Below are 19,327 nucleotides of genomic sequence, written 5' to 3'. Positions count from 1 at the left end.
TTTCAGTTGGTTGTTTTTCCAGACTCTTTTGTGTAGTCTTCCAAAGGCGCTATTTTCCTTGGCGAGTCTGTTGTCTATCTCATTGTCGATCCTTGCATCTGATGAAATGGTGCAGCCGAGATAGGTAAACTGGTTGACCGTTTTGAGTTTTGTGTGCCCGATGGAGATGTGGGGGGGCTGGTAATCATGGTGGGGAGCTGGCTGATGGAGGACCTCAGTTTTCTTCAGGCTGACTTCCAGGCCAAACATTTTGGCAGTTTCCGCAAAGCAGGACGTCAAGCGCTGAAGAGCTGGCTCTGAATGGGCAACTAAAGCGGCATCGTCTGCAAAGAGTAGTTCACGGACAAGTTTCTCTTGTGTCTTGGTGTGAGCTTGCAGGCGCCTCAGATTGAAGAGACTGCCATCCGTGCGGTACCGGATGTAAACAGCGTCTTCATTGTTGGGGTCCTGTAGTGTCATAGTAAAGCCTAACCCAACTTCAGTCAACACCTCATCTTCAATCTGGGCATGCTGGAGCCATCTGGAATTCTACAACTAGACTATCAACTAGAACTTCATGTAACTTGATTTCTGTCTCTATCAGTTGCTCGTTTGTGATATTAGTTCAGCTTGTTTGTTGTCTACCCCCATCCCCACACTTAAAATCAATTATTTCCCCTTAGAGTGGAGGACACACTCACCAAGGCAGCCTTTCCTAACCTCCATTTTGCAACTTCACACTATTCTATCGATGTTATCATACCCTAACTGTTCCCCTTCACTCATTGACCAGATAACCTTGATCACAGTTCATCGCAATGGTCACCCCGGTTTTACTCTGTCAGAGATATTACACATTCCCTTCCTGCAGCTTAAAAAGGGATTTGTGTCTCCTTCCCACTTCTGATGAAGAGTTTCCAACCTGAAACAATGAGTCTGATTCTTTTCCTACAGATGTGACCTGATCTGCTATGTGTTTCCAGCGTTTTCTATTTTTAAATTTTAGATTTCTTGTATCTGCAGTATTTTTGATCTATATTAATTGATTTTCTATTTCTTTGTTTCCTCTTGTAAGTGCTCCTATTTGAGATTATAAAAGGGATACATTTGTCCTCACTAATCCTTTTCTTTTCACTTAGAAGCTTTCACACTCACTTCTACATTCCTTGCACATTTATTCTCGTATTCTATTTTCTCCCTCTTAATCAAACTATTGGTCTTTTTAGTAAAATTCCAAACTGTGCGCAGTCCCCAGACTGCTTTCTCTGGTAACCTTACGTGGCTACTCTTTAGATCTGCTCCTGACTTTAATTTCTTTTGCTTGCCATGATTGGGTCCCTTTTGTCAGCTATTGAAGTCAAACAAAAGCAAAAACTTGTGAATGTCTGCCACTTCAACAAAGAATATATTTTGTACCATTGATAAAAATGATCAATTTCACACACTTCCTCTTGAAAACAAAGTTTATAATAAAAGTTAAAAAGATTTTTTTTAAATAGGCAGAAATTATAGTCGAAGCTTTGGTGATAATTTACCAAAATGCCACAGGTCTGCCCTTTTGATTAAGGGTTCCTGCCAAGGCACAATCTGAGGCATCAGTTTTCCCTACTCAGAGTAAGCCTGAGAGATTGGGCTCACCACCCACCCCCCCCCCCCCCCCCCCACCACCAGCCTGTGATTCCTAGTAAGCTTTCAGATGGCCATGCTGAGGCTCCACTGCCTGACGCTGGCGATTCTGGAGCGGGTCCAGAAATCAGTTCTTCCCACACTACAGACCCAGGACCTGTACCAGTTCCCAAGGTTGCAAAGGAGCCACCTGTTTTGAGAAGAAGCACCAGAATTCGTAAACAACCTGATAGGCTAGCATATTCATAAAACATCTCATTATATTTCGATTGCTTGCTAGATACTGGCGTATTTTAGTTGTTAGAGTATTCTCAATGCCAAACATGGTATCCATGTATCGCTTGCTTCAGTCTTTCCTAGCAGCTGTCCTTTTGATTTTAACCCTTCTTCTGCCAGGGGAAGACTGTTGGAATGAAGGGATATGGGGAAAATGCAGGGAGGTGAAGATGAGCCAAACTTCCTGTCTCCCCTCTGGCGAGCCTTGCTGTACTAACATTGGCTGTGCATTATCTCTACTGTTAAGGACACTCCCCTTGGATATAACTGTATATGCACCTATTGTCTTTCATTATTGTACCATTAGTTTTTGCTAATAAAAGCCATGATTATTGTTTGACCACATCATCTTTGTCTACTTCATCAACTGGCACTTCAAGGAGGAACTGCTTTACCCAGAGGGTGGTGAGCCTGTGGAATTAGCCGCCCATTGAAGCAGTGGAGGCTACCTCAGTAAATATATTTAAAACAAGATTGAATAGATTTTTACATAGTAGGGGAATGAAGGGATATGGGGAAAATGCAGGGAGGTGAAGATGAGCCTATCATCAGATAATCTATGATCTAATTGAATGACAGAGCAGTCTCAATTCCTGCTCTTATTTTTTATGTTCTTATGGTCTTTTTAAATGCAAATCCACACAACTGTCACACCTAATGCACATTTATTTAAACTCACAATTGAAAGTATTTCTTAAAATAATTTATTTGTAATTTACCTCCTGCCGAAGAAGTTGTTCTGCTTTGTTCCGTGTAATATTTTTACAATACCACCTGTGAGAAAGGGAAATTGCAATTATCATTATCTCCACATGAGAGATTGGTACTGCAGTGGCTGTATTTTCATTGAAGAAAACCAATACACCTATGTACAACCTTTCTTTGATTTATTAGAGGGAATATCAAACGGCACACTGCCATTTTAGCAGTGTATTCTATTGAGCGAAGAGTGGCCCATTATTCCTTACAGTGAAAATAAGTTTTGTGACTCAACCTCGTGAAGCCCAGAGAGATGAAAATGTTTAAATTGAACATTTGTAAATTGAGAAACTGCTGTGTTCTTAACTCACATGATTTTTAAAAAATATATTGTTTTAATTTCTGGAGTTTTGGGTCTTAGCTCAGAGAGCCATAGTTAGCGTAATGGTTAGAGCAACTCTATTGCAGTGTCAGTGACCTGGGTTAAAATCCATCGCAGTCTGTAAAGGAGTTTGTACGCTCACCCCATGACCTTCATGGGTTTCTCCAAGTGTTCCGTTTCGCCCACCCTCCATAAATGTACAGAGTTGGTAGGTTTATTGGGAGTAAATGAGCAGCACTAGTTTCATGGGCCAGAATTGGTTTCTACCATATTATAATTATAATTACAAAAAATATATAATTGTAATAATCAGTTCCTCTCCTTGTTTTATCTTGCCTTTAATTAATAACCATCTCTAGCAATATTTCCAATAATGCGATAGGCAAATCTAATAGAAGAGTACAAATGGAAGAGAAATTTTTGGCTACGGCCTGTGAGATTAAAAACTATTTTTAAACATCTGGAGATACCATCTAAAAAGGGATGAGTGGCCCTCCATAGAGGAAGCGAGGCTGCTTGCTCTGTTCAGATTTTCCAGACATGGCTACATTCTCGCAAGCAGCATTCACCTAGAGGGCCAGCTTCCATTTTTCAGATTTCATTTGAAGCTGGTTAGAACAGAGTGTTCCTCTCAAGGCCAGAGGACTCCAGCTTGGCTACTGCCCTCCACACCACTCCCCTCCTCCCCCCATTCTCCACATGACACCACCATCCACATCCATTAAAACTTTTCTGATAGAAATCTGTTGTATAAAATAGACAAAATATGACAGCATTTCATCACACTGATTGAAATGAATCGTTAAAGCCAAGAATAAAATGGGACTAGTATAGATGGGTGCCTAATGATTAGCATGAACTTGATGGGTCACAGAACCTGTTCTTGCAATGTATGCCTGCATGATTCTATGTCCCATAAGTTATTTTTTTAAAGGCTCTGTACTGTTACAAGCCCAGAGGACCCCAAAACCCAGCAGCAATAGATATTCATCAAAAGTTACTTAAACAAAAGTTGCTTTTAATTATCTTTAAACATGCAAACAGAATTAAACTAAATTATTACTATTAACTTAACTAACCTAACTTAATCCCCTTCTAATTCTAAGCGTACGTGTATGTAATATGTGTGTAAGTTCAGAAATGTTATTTGGTTCACAGTCCAATCTCACTTCTCATTCCTCTAAGTTTTCTGGTTGCACGCAATTCTTATACTGTGCACAGAATTTAACATTTATGAAGTTCACCAGTGCTTGATCAGCCACTTCAGTGTGTTGCCCCATCAGGGTTTTCCAGATGATAACCTCTTTCTTTCAGGTCACCACACAGTTCCTTTTTGTTTCTCTTATTTCAAGTGAAACATTAGTCAGCCAGTCCTCTCCTCTTGTATGAACCACAAGGGCTTTGACCAGGCTGAACTAAGCACTCACAACCTGTCTTCCAAAATGGAAGCTTTCAAGCTTGTCCTGTTCCAATCCCAGCTGTAGCTGCTGACTGTAAAACTGCAGAACTGATCTCTCTCTCTCTCTCTCAGAGAAAAGTCTGTTTGACTCCCTCTCTGCTTGCAAAACCACATGACCCTCTTAGAACAGGAAACAGCACTCACAGACAGGCTGCAGCTCCGAACCTAATCCTCCAAGTTCTTTCATTTGTTGCTTTTCAAAACAACAATTAATTAGTGAAGTCTCTTGGGCACTCTCCAAAGCTTTTGTAAAGGCTCTTGGAACCAGCCTGTCCAGCTTGTGCAGAGCTCTAATATTTTAAATGGGATCTGTTTTGAAATGTTTGTATACACCTTACACTAAAAAACCTGCCCCAATTTATCTCCCAAAGCCATATCTATATACAATAAAAAAACAACTTAATCTGTCACAGTACCACCAGTTGGCTCTTCTGGGCCATGCTCTCAGCCTTAGTATGCTAAACATCCTGCTTTTTAACTCTTTCCAATGTGAATCCCATGTCCATTTTAAACAACAAAGGTGAGTCCAGCACTTAGGATTCTTAAAAGTATCGCTTTATGTAGGAGCTCTGTTAAAAAGAATAAAGGGTTTTTTTTTCTGAGTAATGGGACCTGATCTGCATTTTGTTCTGTGCATTCACTTGTTTTACTGGATAACCTTCTCTCTTCCCATATGTTGATTGTTTCCTCACCATCCTCATTCCCCTCCCTACAACAGCTTAATAGAACTGCTTCTTCACTCTGCTTAACTTCAGATAGGTCCTTTGAGATATCACCCTTCATGTAGAGGTTGACATAGCTATGCCATTGTCATCTTGAATCGAGTTGATGGGGAAGTGTTTGTGAAAGGGTCAAGGAATGTCATAAACTTTCCTTCTTACTGCCACAGTACCATTTCTACTGCAAGATGCGCAAAATGTTCAGAGGACAACTCTCTTTTGCTGGCTCTGTTTTACACAATTTTTTTCCCCACTTTGATGAACTGCTCAAAATCTAGTTCAGATTAAAGGAATGCAATTAATCAAAATCCAAGATGGTGGTGAAGGGCTTATAAGATGATCTAAGGAAAAGAGAATAAAGGATAGATATAAGAAGATCCCCAAAAATAAGATCCCCCCAAAAGAAGGAAGATAACCAAAATTATGAATATAAGAAAGAGTGAGAAGGGAAAGAACAGAGAAGATGGGAAAAAAATGAAGAAACAGAATGAAGGAAAAGACTCACCGCAGGGTGGAGGTTGAGAGGCCAACACATGACCTAACAAGATGTCGGCAGCGGCCGCAACGACAACAGATTCCCAAAGCTTCCCAAGGGAACAAAACTCACCCAGGAGGGAGAAACAGGATGGCTCTGATAAGGTTGGATCTCAAGGGGGCTGGGGGCAAGATACGACCAAAGCAGTGGGAGCGCTGTCAGGTGCAGGAGATGTGGAGGCCCAAGGTTGCGGGGACCTGGCTGCGGAGGAGCTGACGGTGGCACATGTGGCAACGGGAGTGCTGTCGGGCACAGATGGTTCAGGACCCCAAGGTTGGGGGAGCCAGGAAGAGTGAGCAGCAGCACTGGTGGCAGCAGAGAGAAGGACCCTGCGGGCTGGAAGAAAAATTAAAGGAGAAAATAAAGACTTACCTGATATAGTTGCTCCAACCGGTGGGTGTGGAGGTCAGGTCCAAGGTGTCGGAGGGCGTTCAAGGGATCGGGTCTGGAGGACACCAGGAGCAGCGCGGGCAGAGGGGAATTGGTGGGAATGTAATATGGTGGGGTGGCCTGGAGTGGGAAAGCAAAGTGAAGAAGGAGGAAGAAGAGGAAGAGGAAGAACGAGGGAGTAAAAGAAAGACAGTACAAGGAGATGAAAGACAGATAAAGGGGCAGGGGGCCTGATTTCTTTTGCCAAAGAGATACCGGAGGCCATTGGCCAGATAAAAAGAACTTTGAAGACACAGATAGCAGGGCAGTGGGCAATCAAAGAAATTCTGGATAACTTGAGTAAAAGGGTATCTGAAACGGAAGAGAGAATTGGGAGAGTGGAAAACAGATTGGATAAGAGAGAATGAAATGGGGGCATAGGAAAGGGATAGGGTAAGGATGTGGGAGATGATAGACACCTTAGAAAACATCAGCAGGAGGAGTACGGTTAAAATTGTAGGGATGAAGGAAGGTAAGGAGGGGAGAGACACGGTGGAGTTCCTGAAAAGGTGAATCTCAGATATAAGGGGGAGGGAACAAATTGGAAATAACCTGGAAATAGAATGGGCCCACAGGTGTCTTGCCCACCAACCCCCCCCCCCCCCCACCACTACCCCCTGCCCGGGGCCAAACCAACGGCCACACTATATCCTGGTAAGGCTTCTTCACTACCAGGATAGAGAAAGTATTTTATGGGTGGTGGCTGGGGGGGGGGGGGTGGTGGGTCTGGTGGAATACGAGGGGGAGAAGGTTTTATTCTATATGGACATAGGCATGATGCTATTGAATTTGACCTTGTTAAAAAGAGCCTTAAACAAAAAGGAATCAAGTTTACCCTCCTTCACTCGGCAACGCTGAAGATAATAAGGGCGGGAGGGGAAAGAAAGTTTTTTAAGGATCCAAGGGAGGCAATGGGGTTAGTAGGAACCCTGCCATTACTTTGGGATTAAATGTAAGGTGAAAAGAGGGAATCAGGGGAAAAATGGACTGTAAATATTGTGAGGAATACAAGGGGTGGGGATATGAGTTTTTTTCATTATGTTAATGTTTAAAGACTGCCTAAAGAAATCTCTTGGTGCCTGCCACATTGACCACCGCCAGTGGGCTGATAACGCCTCAAACCGTGCATCTTGGCGCCTCACAGTTTGGCGGGCAGCAGCCTCCTTTGAAGAAGACCGCAGAGCCCACCTCACTGACAAAAGGCAAAGGAGGAAAAACCCAACACCCAACCCCAACCAACCAATTTTCCCTTGCAACCGCTGCAATCGTGTCTGCCTGTCCCGCATCGGACTGGTCAGCCACAAACGAGCCTGCAGCTGACGTGGACTTTTTACCCCCTCCATAAATCTTCGTCCGCGAAGCCAAGCCAAAGAAAGAAAGAAGAATGTATATTAGAAGTAAGAATGAATTTGGGGAGCTCAAGTAAAGGGAGGGAGATACAAGTAGTAGATGGGTGAATTGGGCACGTCTCAAAATGGAGCGGGGGGGGGAATTGATGCCAATAGCTTTGTTATTGGTGCCAGGAGGGTGGGGGGAGATGAACTGGGAGGGGGGATTTATGGGGTGTTTTTTGTTTTTGTTATCGATGTAATTTAATTGACTGTACTTTTAGTTGTTTGAGGGTGGGGGATAAATACAGACTCTGTATATTACATGAATTTTAAAAAAAAGAGTATAATGTTTGTACAAGTCTATGAAAATTAAAATAAAAAATTCAATAAAAAATTAAATGCAATTAATTGATAAATAGCTCTTTCATGTTTTTCCATTCTTCCAAGCCTTCCTGAGAATATCTGCATCCCAAGACATTTTTTAAATACCGAAATAATTTACAAGACTGACACCCACATTAGTAGAGTACAACACACGACCCCGCTAGAATATTATAAAATTAGCAACACATGCTGACCATATTACAATTACAGCACAGTTCAGCCCTTCTAGTCCATGCCAAACCAGAACTAATCTTTTTTAAAGTACTAGTTTTAATAGCATAATTGGGTTCTTGTCAATATTGAAATAGCAAGATGTTAAATCGTGAACTTACTCAAATGCCTCTATATTATTGGATTTCTTCTCTGTCACATAGTTGCTTGGAATGAATCCTTCATTTCTGAAATAACACATTAATATAAATAAATGATACAACGCCCAAACTCATTGTCATTTAATTGAACGTTGTGGATTGCAATTGGCTGCCATATTGATATGTTTGTCTTTGTTGATATTTGATGGGAAGGAAGGTGAAGGATAAGGTGGGGGAAGGAAGGGCAGGGGAAAAAAAGGACTCGATAAAGAATAATCTGTAAAAGGGGAGGATTGATCCCCTTTAATGACTGTAAAGTACGAGTCTGTAAAACTATAAATAAAATTTTCAAAAAGAAAAGAAATTGGCTGCAATATACAAAATATAGCCTGATTAAATCCGAATGTAATTTGATTTATATATTTATTTTATTTTAACTTAGACTTACAGCACAGTAACAGGCTCTTCCAGCCCATGAGTCCATGCTGCCCAAATACCCCAGTGAACGCACAAATCCCACACATTTGTGGAGAGTGGGGCAAAAATGGAGCACCAAAAGAAACCCATGCAGGTCCCAGGGAGAACGTACTTAAGCACCTGTTTCGAACCAGGTCACTGGCACTGTGATAGCGTGGTGCTAACCACCTCGCTAACCGTGCTACCTTGATGACAATGATAGGGGTCATGAATCTGGGATTCTGTGACCTTAGCTGGAAACCAATGGATTACCTGAGGACAGGATGGAAATGATTACAGCAGTACTGGCCAGCTTATCCCAAGTTTTCTGCTATTTTTGCCTATGTATGGGAGGACAAGGCAGGTGAGGAGGGGAGCTATCAGTAGTAGCTGGGTCAAGAGATTAACATTTTTTTTCCTGAGTAACTCTAAGGAATGATCCAGGAAACCAACATGGATTTTCAGAAAAATACAACAGTCATTATTATCATTTTTGAACAAAGCGTGGGTGTAAAATATTTTGGCATGAATATTTTACTCCCTTATTTTGAATTTCAAAGAGCAATATTTTGAAGCTAAAGTCACTCAGTTTCACAGACATGAACAGTACATCTCACAGGTGGCCAATGTCACATGCTGTTCTGCTGCTGTGATTTATGCGAGTTATCTGCTGTGATTTATACAGGTTATCTTGCTAGATCCAAGCAAAGTCTCTGTTGTAGCCCAAAATAATGAATTTGATATGATATCAAATGTGCAAAAATTATCTTTCTTACCCATTCTTGTCTCTTGCTTTCCACCAGTGAGGGTCATGTTTCTGAAGTATAATATATTCTTCATATCTCCTGACACTCAGGTCAGAAGGTTCCTGGGCACAGAAATCATACAGTGCGATCACGTTTACCTCCCCTCCATCCTCGCCATCGGCAGGGGGAGGTGGGGGTGGCTTCCTTCTGGATGGGACTCCTACTGTCCTGTTCAACTGAACAGTAACACATCGTAAGATAAGCAACACCATGCACCCTACACAAATCCTGTTTATCAGTGTACAACATATACCTCTGGCTCACCTGTGCCAGATATATGGTCACATCTTTAAAATCTTCAGAAGCATAGTTGGGTGGGTTCATCTTATAAAATGACATTGAGTTTTATTTTAGTATAATTTGTTTATTTTTAAATGGATTTAATAATTTAAAATCAAGAGAAGATCCCTTTAAACAGGAAAATATGCAGATGCCAAAGAATAGAAAATGCTGGAGATTCTTAATAGTTCAGGCAATATCCCTGGAGAGAGAAATAGTACTTCGGATCAATGAGAGCTCTGCAGATGGACAGTTATTGACCCAAAATGTTAACTCTGCTTCTGTTTCCACAATGCCGCCTGGCCTGCTGAAGCTTCCACAAGATCACAAGAGAAAGGAACCATTTGGGTCATTGAGTCTGCTCCGCTACTGTTCCTTTTGAAGTTTATGAACCTCAAACTAAACCAGCAGAGAAGCTTAATAATATTAGTCCCAGCCATTCTGGGAGATCCCATTCCTTCCAATCTTTTACTTCACTTTCAAAAAGGCTGTTTTATTGCCTCAGCACTTACATTCCCGGGCAAGAATACTTTAGGACTTGGATTGCAAATGATATTCATATTGATGGTGTTTGATTAACTCAGACAATTCACAATTCCTGCTGATAGATAAACAAAACTACCAGCGTTCAAACAACAAAAGGGAGAATTTCTTCAAGAAGTCCTCCTGAGAATGATGGCAAAGAATTATGAAAATCTGAGAAAAAAACAAGTGGTTCTCCAGGATACTTTAACAAAGTTATTTTGGAGAGACTGAATCCTGAATAAAATCCCCTCAATGTTTATGAAAACAGCATATACAGCAATATGCCAGCACTTACATAGTGTTAAAAATAGAGAATTATATTAACAAAACTTCATTTAAACAGCACAGTATAATTGAATTACAGTTGTACTCCTAACGCAGCATCTGTATGTATCCTGACTTCCGATTTCAGATTTATTGACAGACTACACACATGACATCACATACAACCCTGAGATTCCTTTTTCCTGTGGGCACAGCAGAATTACCACTGAAATACAGAGAGAACAAAAGAAAATCAATCAAGTGCACAAGAGTCCTTAAATGAGTCTCAGAGTGAGTTTGTAGTTGAGGAGTCTGGTAGAAGGGTAGCAGCTGTTCCTGAACCTGGTGGTGTGAGTCTTGTGACACCTATGCCTCTCTCTTAATGGCAGCAATGAGAACAGAACATGTGCTGGGTGGTGTAGGTCTTTGATGATTGTTTCTGCCTCTGATGGCAGCGTTCCCTGTAGAGGTACTCAATAGTGGGGAGATTTTCGCCTGTGATGTCCTGGGCATAGTCCACTAACTTTTGGTGGGTGTTATGCTCAGGGGTATTGGTGTTCACATACCAGACTGTGATGCAGCCGGTCAGCACACTTTCCACCACACCTCTGCAGAAATTTTCCAGGGATTCTGGTGTCATACCAAACCTCTGCAAACTCCTGAGGAAGTAGAGGCGCTGACATGGTTTCTTTATGATGCCATTGGTGTGTTTGGTCCAGGAAAGATCACCAAGTAATTCCCAAGAACTTAAATTTGCTCAACCTCTCCACCCCAATCAGGCTCCTTAATGTAAGAAAAGTACAGAATGGGAAAAGATAATTAATATTTGTATTAACATTTCTAATGTAATATCGAGTGCTATATATTCCTAAATAATTCTATGTATTGTCATTAACGTATATCTTAATGTCAGCATCTAAGATTTTAATCTTCATATAACAGGGGTGGCCAAACTTGCTTAACGTAGGAGCCACATACAATAAACTTCAGATGTTTGGGAGCTGCAACAATCACACAATCGCAAGCCGTGCACAACCATTGTGCCATTGTGAGAACTAGCTTGTATGATTCCGGTCTCAGCCAACAAATCTCCGAGAGCCGCACATTATATGTCAAAAAGCCACATGTGGCTCTTGAGCTGCAGTTTGGCCATCCCTGATAGAGCATCTCAGGGAACTAATTTGTCAAAAGCATGGTTTTCACCAAATATAGTTGACCCCAGGCACCTGGTGAAAAAAGCAACTTCATTTGCACAGATTAACAAACCAGATAATTTATTTGAATTGTAAGGGTTTCTTGCTGAAACATTTTATTTGTGTCTACAGATCACTCGTAACTAATTCACTGTTTTGGGGGCATCTGAATATATTTTGCAAGTACTCTCAACCAATTAGATTTATTAAACCATGCTGAGAAACACCAGCTGTTGGCATGGCTGTCATCATATTTGTTTTTAAATGTATATCAGAGAAGATTGGTAAGAACGTCTCCTCCACAATCTCCATCAGTACTGGAACACCACAGGACTGTTTTCTTAGCCCCCTGCTCTATTCACTTTGCACCCACGACTGTGCGGCTCGGTACGACATTAACACCATCTACAAATTTGCTGACGGTACCACAGTGGTGGGTTGTATAAAGGAAGGGGATGAATTAGCATACAGGATGGGGATTGAAAGTTTGGCTGAATAGTACACCAACAACAACCTTGCACTCAATTTCACCAAAACTAAGGAGTTGATTGTTAACTTCAGGAAGGGAAAGCCAGAGGTATACAATCCAGTGATCATTGGGGGAATTAGTTACGAGTGATCTGTAGACACAAATAAAATGTTTCAGCAACAAACCCTTACAATTCAAATAAATTATCTGGTTTGTTAATCTGTGCAAATGAAGTTGCTTTTTTCACCAGGTGCGTGGGGTCAAATATATTTGGTGAAAACCATGCATTTGACAAATTAATTCCCTGAGATGCTCTATGAAGATTAAGCTCTGAGATGCTGACATTAAGGAGAAACAAGATATATGTTAATGACAATACATATATGTGCTGGTACACCACCAGCCTACTGCAGGGGGCAACCTCTGTACCTGCAGAAGTGTAAGGGGACAGGACAACACCTGGCCGTCTGCCAACCAGTCAGCCTGAATGGATCAAGCCCCACCCAGTTGAGTGTTAATCACCTTTCGGGATATAAGCCTGTGCCGGCCTCACGAGGCCTCACAACGAGTTGCTGCAGCCACAGCCAGCCTGGCTCTGTGGAAGTATTTGTGGATTAAAGCCTATTGTTCATTCTTTACCTTGTGCGTGTCTGATTCTGTCTAACAGCGCACCACAATTTAATCCACAAAATTTTTCCACGGCTGCCATGGAAAAACTCCTGTGCACAGGGAGCCTCGAGGTCGACCCACGCCACCCAGAAACCCAGAGACGCTTTGAAATCTGGCAGCACAAGGTCGAGGCAATCATCGAGGCACACGAGGGCAACATTCTGGACTCCGATTGGAAGAGGTTGGTCCTACTCCGGTCAAAACTGGGTCCCCGAGCCTTCCAGGTAACCAAAGGCTGCACCACATACAAGAGCGCAATGGAAACTCTTGAGAACTTGTACAAACCCCCCATGAATGTGGTTTGTGCAAGGTACCACCTCAACACCCGAGCCCAGCAACCCAGGGAGACGGCTGAGGACACTTGCGAGAGTCCCAACCGTATCTGGCTGAACCCGGGGTAGGTGTAGAGGAGGTCGAGAGGCTGATCCGGGATGCCTTCATCCAAGGGCTATACTCGAGGGCCATCCGGCAGATGCGGCTGGAGGACAACATCTATGCCCTAACCAAGACTGTGGAAATGATCCAAACCCTGGAAGCAGCAGCCCTGCACGTCGAAGCCTTCAATTCCGGTTTTCCCCAGGCTCCCTCATGGCCCTCTCATACTTCAGTTGCAACCCTAGGCCGAGCTGAGGAGGAGAAGGTCGCTGTGGCAGATGCCCAGCACCCCTGTAAGTATCTTGGGTTCTTGTGCGGGTCAGATCGACGATCATGCCAAAACTGCCTAGCTAGGAACCTGTATTGTTCCCGATGCGACAAGAAAGGCTACTTTGCAAAAGTGTGCCTCTCTAAACCTGCCGGCAGCTCAGCGGCCCTCTATGACCTCCCTACCTCCCCCGTGGAGCCCCTACATGCGCGTGCCGGATGGTGCTATTGTCCCCGCGACAACTTCCGTCATCCCCGACTTTGACCGCGCAACATCTGGCCCCATCAGCAACCGCCGCAGCATGTGCCCCGAGCATCTGCACCAGCCCTCGCACTCACCCCTCACTGAGAACTACAGCAACATCACTTCCGGCTTGTAGCGTGACGTCACTTCTGACTGACGTAATGACGTCACTGCCGCCGGCCGTGATGACGTCACTTCCCCCGGCACAGCGGACACGGCTGGGCAAGGAGGCCAGCCATGCAGTAGCTCCTCAAGTGCTACCGCCATCTTGGGCCAGGCAACGCCCAACACGGAGGGCCCCCGACAACATCCAGTACCGCTGCGGGAAGTTTAACGACTCCCCCGATGCCCTCTCTCACACCTGCGCGCCTATGCATGATGACCGGCTGCAGGCATTGCATGAATCCTCTGCCATCCGGGCATCACCCAGTTGTACCATTTTGTTAAGTCCCAAAATCTGCCGTACACCATCAGGGACGTCAGGGACATGACCGAGGCCTGTTGGGTCTGTGTGGAGTCTAAACCCCACTTCTTCCGCCACACCCCCCCCCCCTCCGGCCCATGTTGTAAAGGCTACTCGCCTTGGCATGGACTTCAAAGGGCCCCTGCCTTCCACGAACCGAAATGTCTACCTCCTCACGGTAGTGGACGAGTACTCACGCTTCTCCTTCACCATCCCTTGTCCGGACACCTCCACGGCCACTGTCATCAGGGCCCTGGGGCAGATCTTCACCAAGTTTGGCTACCCTGCCTTCATCCACAGCAACCGACGGTCTAGTTTCATGAGCGACGAGCTGCGCCAGTACCTGATGGCGAGGGTTATCGTGACCAGTCGCACGACAAGCTATAACCAAGAGGCAACGGGCAAGTGGAACGCGAGAATGGGGTGGTCTGGAGGGCAGTCCTCCTGGCTGTCAGGTCAAAAGGGTGGGCCGTTGAATTCTGGCAGGACGCCCTGCTATTCGGTCACTGCTGTGCACGGCTGCCAACGAGACCCCTCACGAACGTCTGTTCTCATTCCCCAGGAGGTCAGCGACTGGAATGTCACTCCCAGCATGGCTCACATCCCCGGGACTGGTGCTTCTGCGTAAGCACGTAAGGACACACGAGGCCGAAGCCCTGGTGGAGCAGGTGTACCTCCTTCATGCAAACCATAACTATGCTTATGTTAGGTTCGGCAGTGGCAGGGAGGACACCATCTCAACCAGGGACCTGGCACCAACAGGAGCACTCACCACACCATGCCACCCTCCAACCCAGGATGACGCTGATCAGGCATACACCCCCGTCCCCATGCAGCTATGGGGCACGCAGAGCCTCCTTGACCACCAAGGTCTGGCTTCAGCCTTAAGAGACGAACCCGCACCCCCACCCATTCAATACAACCCGCATACGTCGACCACGGCCCCCCTGGCCACCCCACCATGCAGCACCACACCAGCCATACTCTCCCCTGCAGCCAGCCCCCCCACTTCCCCTCTGACCAGTGACCAGGAGCCAGTCCTACGACAGTCACAGAGACCCCGGCGGCCACCAAATCATCTCAACCTGTAAATATTGTGTGTACATAGTTGGTGTGATTCCTTGTTACTGCCCCCTGCCCCCCGGGACAATTTTAAAGAAGTGGGTGAATGTGGTGGTACACCACCAGCCTACTGCAGGGGGCAACCTCTGTACCTGCAGGAGTGGAAGGGGACAGGACAACTCCTGGCCGGCTGCCAATCAGTCAGCCTGAATGGATCAAGCCCCACCTGATTGGGTGTCAATCACCCTCCGGGATATAAGCCTGTGCCGGCCTCCCGAGGCCTCACACTGAGTTGCTGCAGCCACAGCCAGTCTGGCTCTGTGGAGGTCTTTGTGGATTAAAGCCTGTTATTCAGTCTTTACCTTGTGTGTGTGTGAGATTCTGTCTAACAGTGCACCACAATAGAATTATTTAGGAATATATAGCACTCAATATTACATTAGAAATGTTAATACAAATATTAGTTATCTGCATTGGTTTGATATCTTTTCCCATTGTTTACTTTTCTCACATTAAGGAGCCTGATTCCCACTTTCCTAAAAAATTTTGTTATCTATTTCATCTCAAGAAAAGCCCACAGTTGTTTCTTGCTTCTTGATATGCAAAAAAATTATTAATAGACTCTTTTTAGATGGCCAATGTGAAGTGAGAATAGCCTCTGTGGGCTTCTTTTGATGAATATTACTCTCAGCTGTACATGAGTAAACGTGACATGTACAGCTACTGTCCTGCGACATTTACCATGAAAACATTACAAAAAAATTTTCACCTACTCGGTAAACATTTGAAGGATAGGATGGCTGCCGCTCATTCAGAGGATAGTCCTCTACGAGATCAGAATTGTCTTCCAAGCTCATCTGAGTTGTGACTGCACTAAAGTTCAAAAATATATACAAAAGATGACATTAATTATAGTCCTGCAAGCCACAGGTGTTCAACAAAGACAGAGAAACATCATATTAACGGGTGAATTGAAACATACCGCTTTTGAACAGAGCAGCAACAGCAGGAAAACACTGACTGGATGGTATGGTCTGTGAAAACAGGAAATTTCAGCCAAAACAGTACATAAACTGAAAAGACAAAGCATGAATGTAGCAGATAACAGATATTCAAAATTAAAGATTTTTTTTATTTATAAAGGGAACCATATTAACCATGCACACATACAATTTTTAAAACAAATTTTATCCTGGAATTTAACAAATATACATATTTAATAATCTGCATCTCTCAGCCCAACAAATGAGGTGACTTAATTAAATTCAAAATTTAAAGCCATGAATCTGGGTCTATAGTCTAATGAAAATAAAAGATTGGAGAATTGGAAGCATTAAGTGAATTATACCCACATCTATTTGCACAGAGTTATCTCTAATAATTTATGTGGGTTTTAAAAGTCCCAAAACCGCAAAATCATCCATGCACCAGAATGGAAGGAATCTGTTTGTCACATTGTCCCTTGTAATCTTGGGTGAATGAGCACCTGTGATCACACTAATCCAAATTGTCAAAGATTTGCAGGCACAGTGACCTCCATACTGTTGAAGCCTCACTCAGGTCTGTTCACAATTAATGTTACAGTTACTGTAAATAATCTTAAATTCACCTTTAATGTGTTAGAATTCCCACAGTAGATCTCCCTTTGGTTTATTGGAACTATAGCCAGCAGTCAATTTTGCTCAAGCATTGGTCTCTGTTTTGTAGGGATTACATGAATAAATTTTCCACTTAAATTGGTTTACATTTAGGCTTTGTATCATTAAATTATTACATTATATTTATCAATTTATTTAATTACTATCAGTGATTGCTGATTGGAACATAGCACATAACAGCACAGAACGGGCCTCTGGCTGGAGCGAGGATGTTGGGCTCCCAGGCAGTAGCATGGATGTTGGGCTCTCAGCTGCAGTGACGACATTGAGCTCTAACAGCAGCAGGGACCTCATGCTCCCGGCAGGAGCGGGGCCTTGGTGAGGAGGTGTGGGTGATCAGCACCAGCCAGCATTTGTTTTCGTGGGAATTAAACATTATTTTAATGCTTAAAAAAAACCTTTCCTTGTTATTTGTTGTTGTTTAAACATTGTTACAAGTAATTTGCTGTTGAGACTGGGCTGTTTTTAAAAAAATGACCAGTTATCTGAAAAAACCATTTATCTGATATAGGCCTGGTCCTGACCATTTTGGATAATTGGAGTTGTATTGTATATTGCTTTCATCCATGTGCTATTCTAAGATACTTTTGAATGTTCCAATTGTACCAACTTCTACCATCACCTCCAGTGTTGCATTCCAGGCACCCACAACTCTCTAAATAAAAGACATCCAACATCTTCCCTAAGCTTTCCTCCACTCATCTTAAACAGATGTCCTCTTGTATTTGTTATTGCCATCCCAGGGGGGAAAAAATAGTGCTGGCGGCCACCCTACCTATGCCCCTTATAGTCTTACATTGATTGATTAGAGATATTATGTTTGGATGTATATGAATGAATTTGCTGGGAAATTTGAGCAACAGACTATTCTTGGCAAACCCAGCTCACATTCCAATATTCACAGTTAATTTTCTGGCTCCAGGGTATTTCAATGTTTTTCTGATTGATATCATTCCCAGCAAATCAGAGCAGAAGAAATGTTTTGGGAGGGCAGCCCGTCCGGCTATGGAATCAACAAACTGCAAAGTCTCCAAACCACCAGTATATGTGGTAAGTTTAGACTTACCTTTTAGGGATCTCTTGCTGTGCACCTACTGGCAGAAGCGAATCTCCAAGCAGTGCCAGAGCCTTATGCAACAAAATACAAACAAGCATGGCACGGAAGGAGCAGAGACTACACCCAAGACTGAAGCAAACGCAAAACTATCAAGGACTTTAAAACATCTTCAATTTTAAAGTTTAAAATATTTCAAAACACTTAAATATTTCACAACACATTTAAACAATTGAATCAAACAAGCACAGTACAGGCCCTTTAGCCATCGATGTTGAGCCAACGTATATATTCTTTCCTAAATAAAAGTATTAAACCCTCTCTATCCCAGAACCCACTATTTTTCTTTCATCCATATGTCTCTCTAAGAGACTCTTTAATGCCCCGTTCTTTAAGCCTCCACCACCATCCCATGCAAGGCATTCCATGCACACACAACTCTCCATTGTTAAGAACTTGGAGAACTTGGAGAATTTGGAGAACTTGGAGAACTTGGAAAACTTGGAGAACTTGGAGAACTAACCCACTGATGTCTCCCTAAACTTCCCTCCCTTAATCTTAACCTTTGGTATTTGCAGATCGTGCCCTGGAAACAGGTGCTGACTGTCCACCCTATCTATGCCTCTCATAATCTTGTAGATCTCTATCAAGTCTCCTTTCATCCTTCTACACTCCAAAGAGAAAAGTCCTAGCTCTGCTAACCTTGCCTCATAAGATTTGTTTCCCAATCCAGGCAACATCCTGGTAAATCGCCTCTGCACCCTCTCCATAGATTCCACATCCTTCCTATAATGAGGTGACCAGAACTGAACACAATATGGTCTCACCAGAGATTTGTAGAGTTACAACATGATCTCCCTGAATTCAATCCCCCCCTAAAAATGAATCGCAGCATCCCATGGGCCTTCTTAACTATCCTATCCTGTGTGGTGACCTTGAGGGGTGTATAGATATGAAACCCAAGGTCCCTCTGTTCATTCACATTCTTAAATAAAATGCATCACCTCATACTAATCCAGATTGAATCCATTTGCCACTTTTCTGCCCAAAGCTGCATCCTGTCTATAATGTAAGTTACCTTATTCTTAATTTGGAGCTTGGCAGCTATTTCTTTCCATTCACATGAATATACTAGCTTTTCCTGCATTTATTATGTTCAAGAGTTGCTCAGAGAGGAGCTTCTCCATTGCCACCTTTGTGGTTTACAACATTAACCAAAGGGAAATCCTTGGCTGAAATGGGCTTGCAAATTCAGAACTACCATGTCTGGATTAGAACCCTAAACACCGTGATATTTTCAGAAGTGAACTGCAACAGTTTGTCACATTGTCCCAGGCATTACCCCACCAGTTTCCAAACCAAATACTAAATTAAACTATCTCTGAAATTTATTAAGGCATACCTTCTCCTCTA

The 19,327-nt window shown here is 43.3% G+C and overlaps 1 protein-coding gene across 2 annotated transcripts in view; it reads right to left on the bottom strand.

Annotated features, from left to right (window-relative positions):
• LOC138757435 (tyrosine-protein kinase Tec-like) overlaps nucleotides 1–18,409 on the bottom strand; it is a 63,882-nt gene extending 45,473 nt beyond the window's left edge. For both annotated transcript variants that reach the window (XM_069924709.1, XM_069924710.1), the window contains exons 1-6: nucleotides 16,812–18,409; nucleotides 16,185–16,236; nucleotides 15,976–16,075; nucleotides 9,363–9,568; nucleotides 8,152–8,217; nucleotides 2,601–2,655 (exon numbers count right to left, since the gene is read on the bottom strand). In XM_069924709.1, the coding sequence (XP_069780810.1) occupies nucleotides 2,601–2,655; nucleotides 8,152–8,217; nucleotides 9,363–9,568; nucleotides 15,976–16,059 (411 nt within the window). In that variant the 5' untranslated portion in view covers nucleotides 16,060–16,075; nucleotides 16,185–16,236; nucleotides 16,812–18,409. The remainder of the gene's footprint in view (nucleotides 1–2,600; nucleotides 2,656–8,151; nucleotides 8,218–9,362; nucleotides 9,569–15,975; nucleotides 16,076–16,184; nucleotides 16,237–16,811) is intronic.
• Nucleotides 18,410–19,327: the final 918 nt, after the last annotated feature.

The sequence above is a fragment of the Narcine bancroftii genome, chromosome 3 (genome assembly GCF_036971445.1).
Source record: "Narcine bancroftii isolate sNarBan1 chromosome 3, sNarBan1.hap1, whole genome shotgun sequence".
NCBI lineage: Eukaryota > Metazoa > Chordata > Chondrichthyes > Torpediniformes > Narcinidae > Narcine > Narcine bancroftii.
The sequence above is the reverse complement of the archived record's forward strand: the minus strand, read 5'-3'. Positions and strand labels throughout refer to the sequence as shown.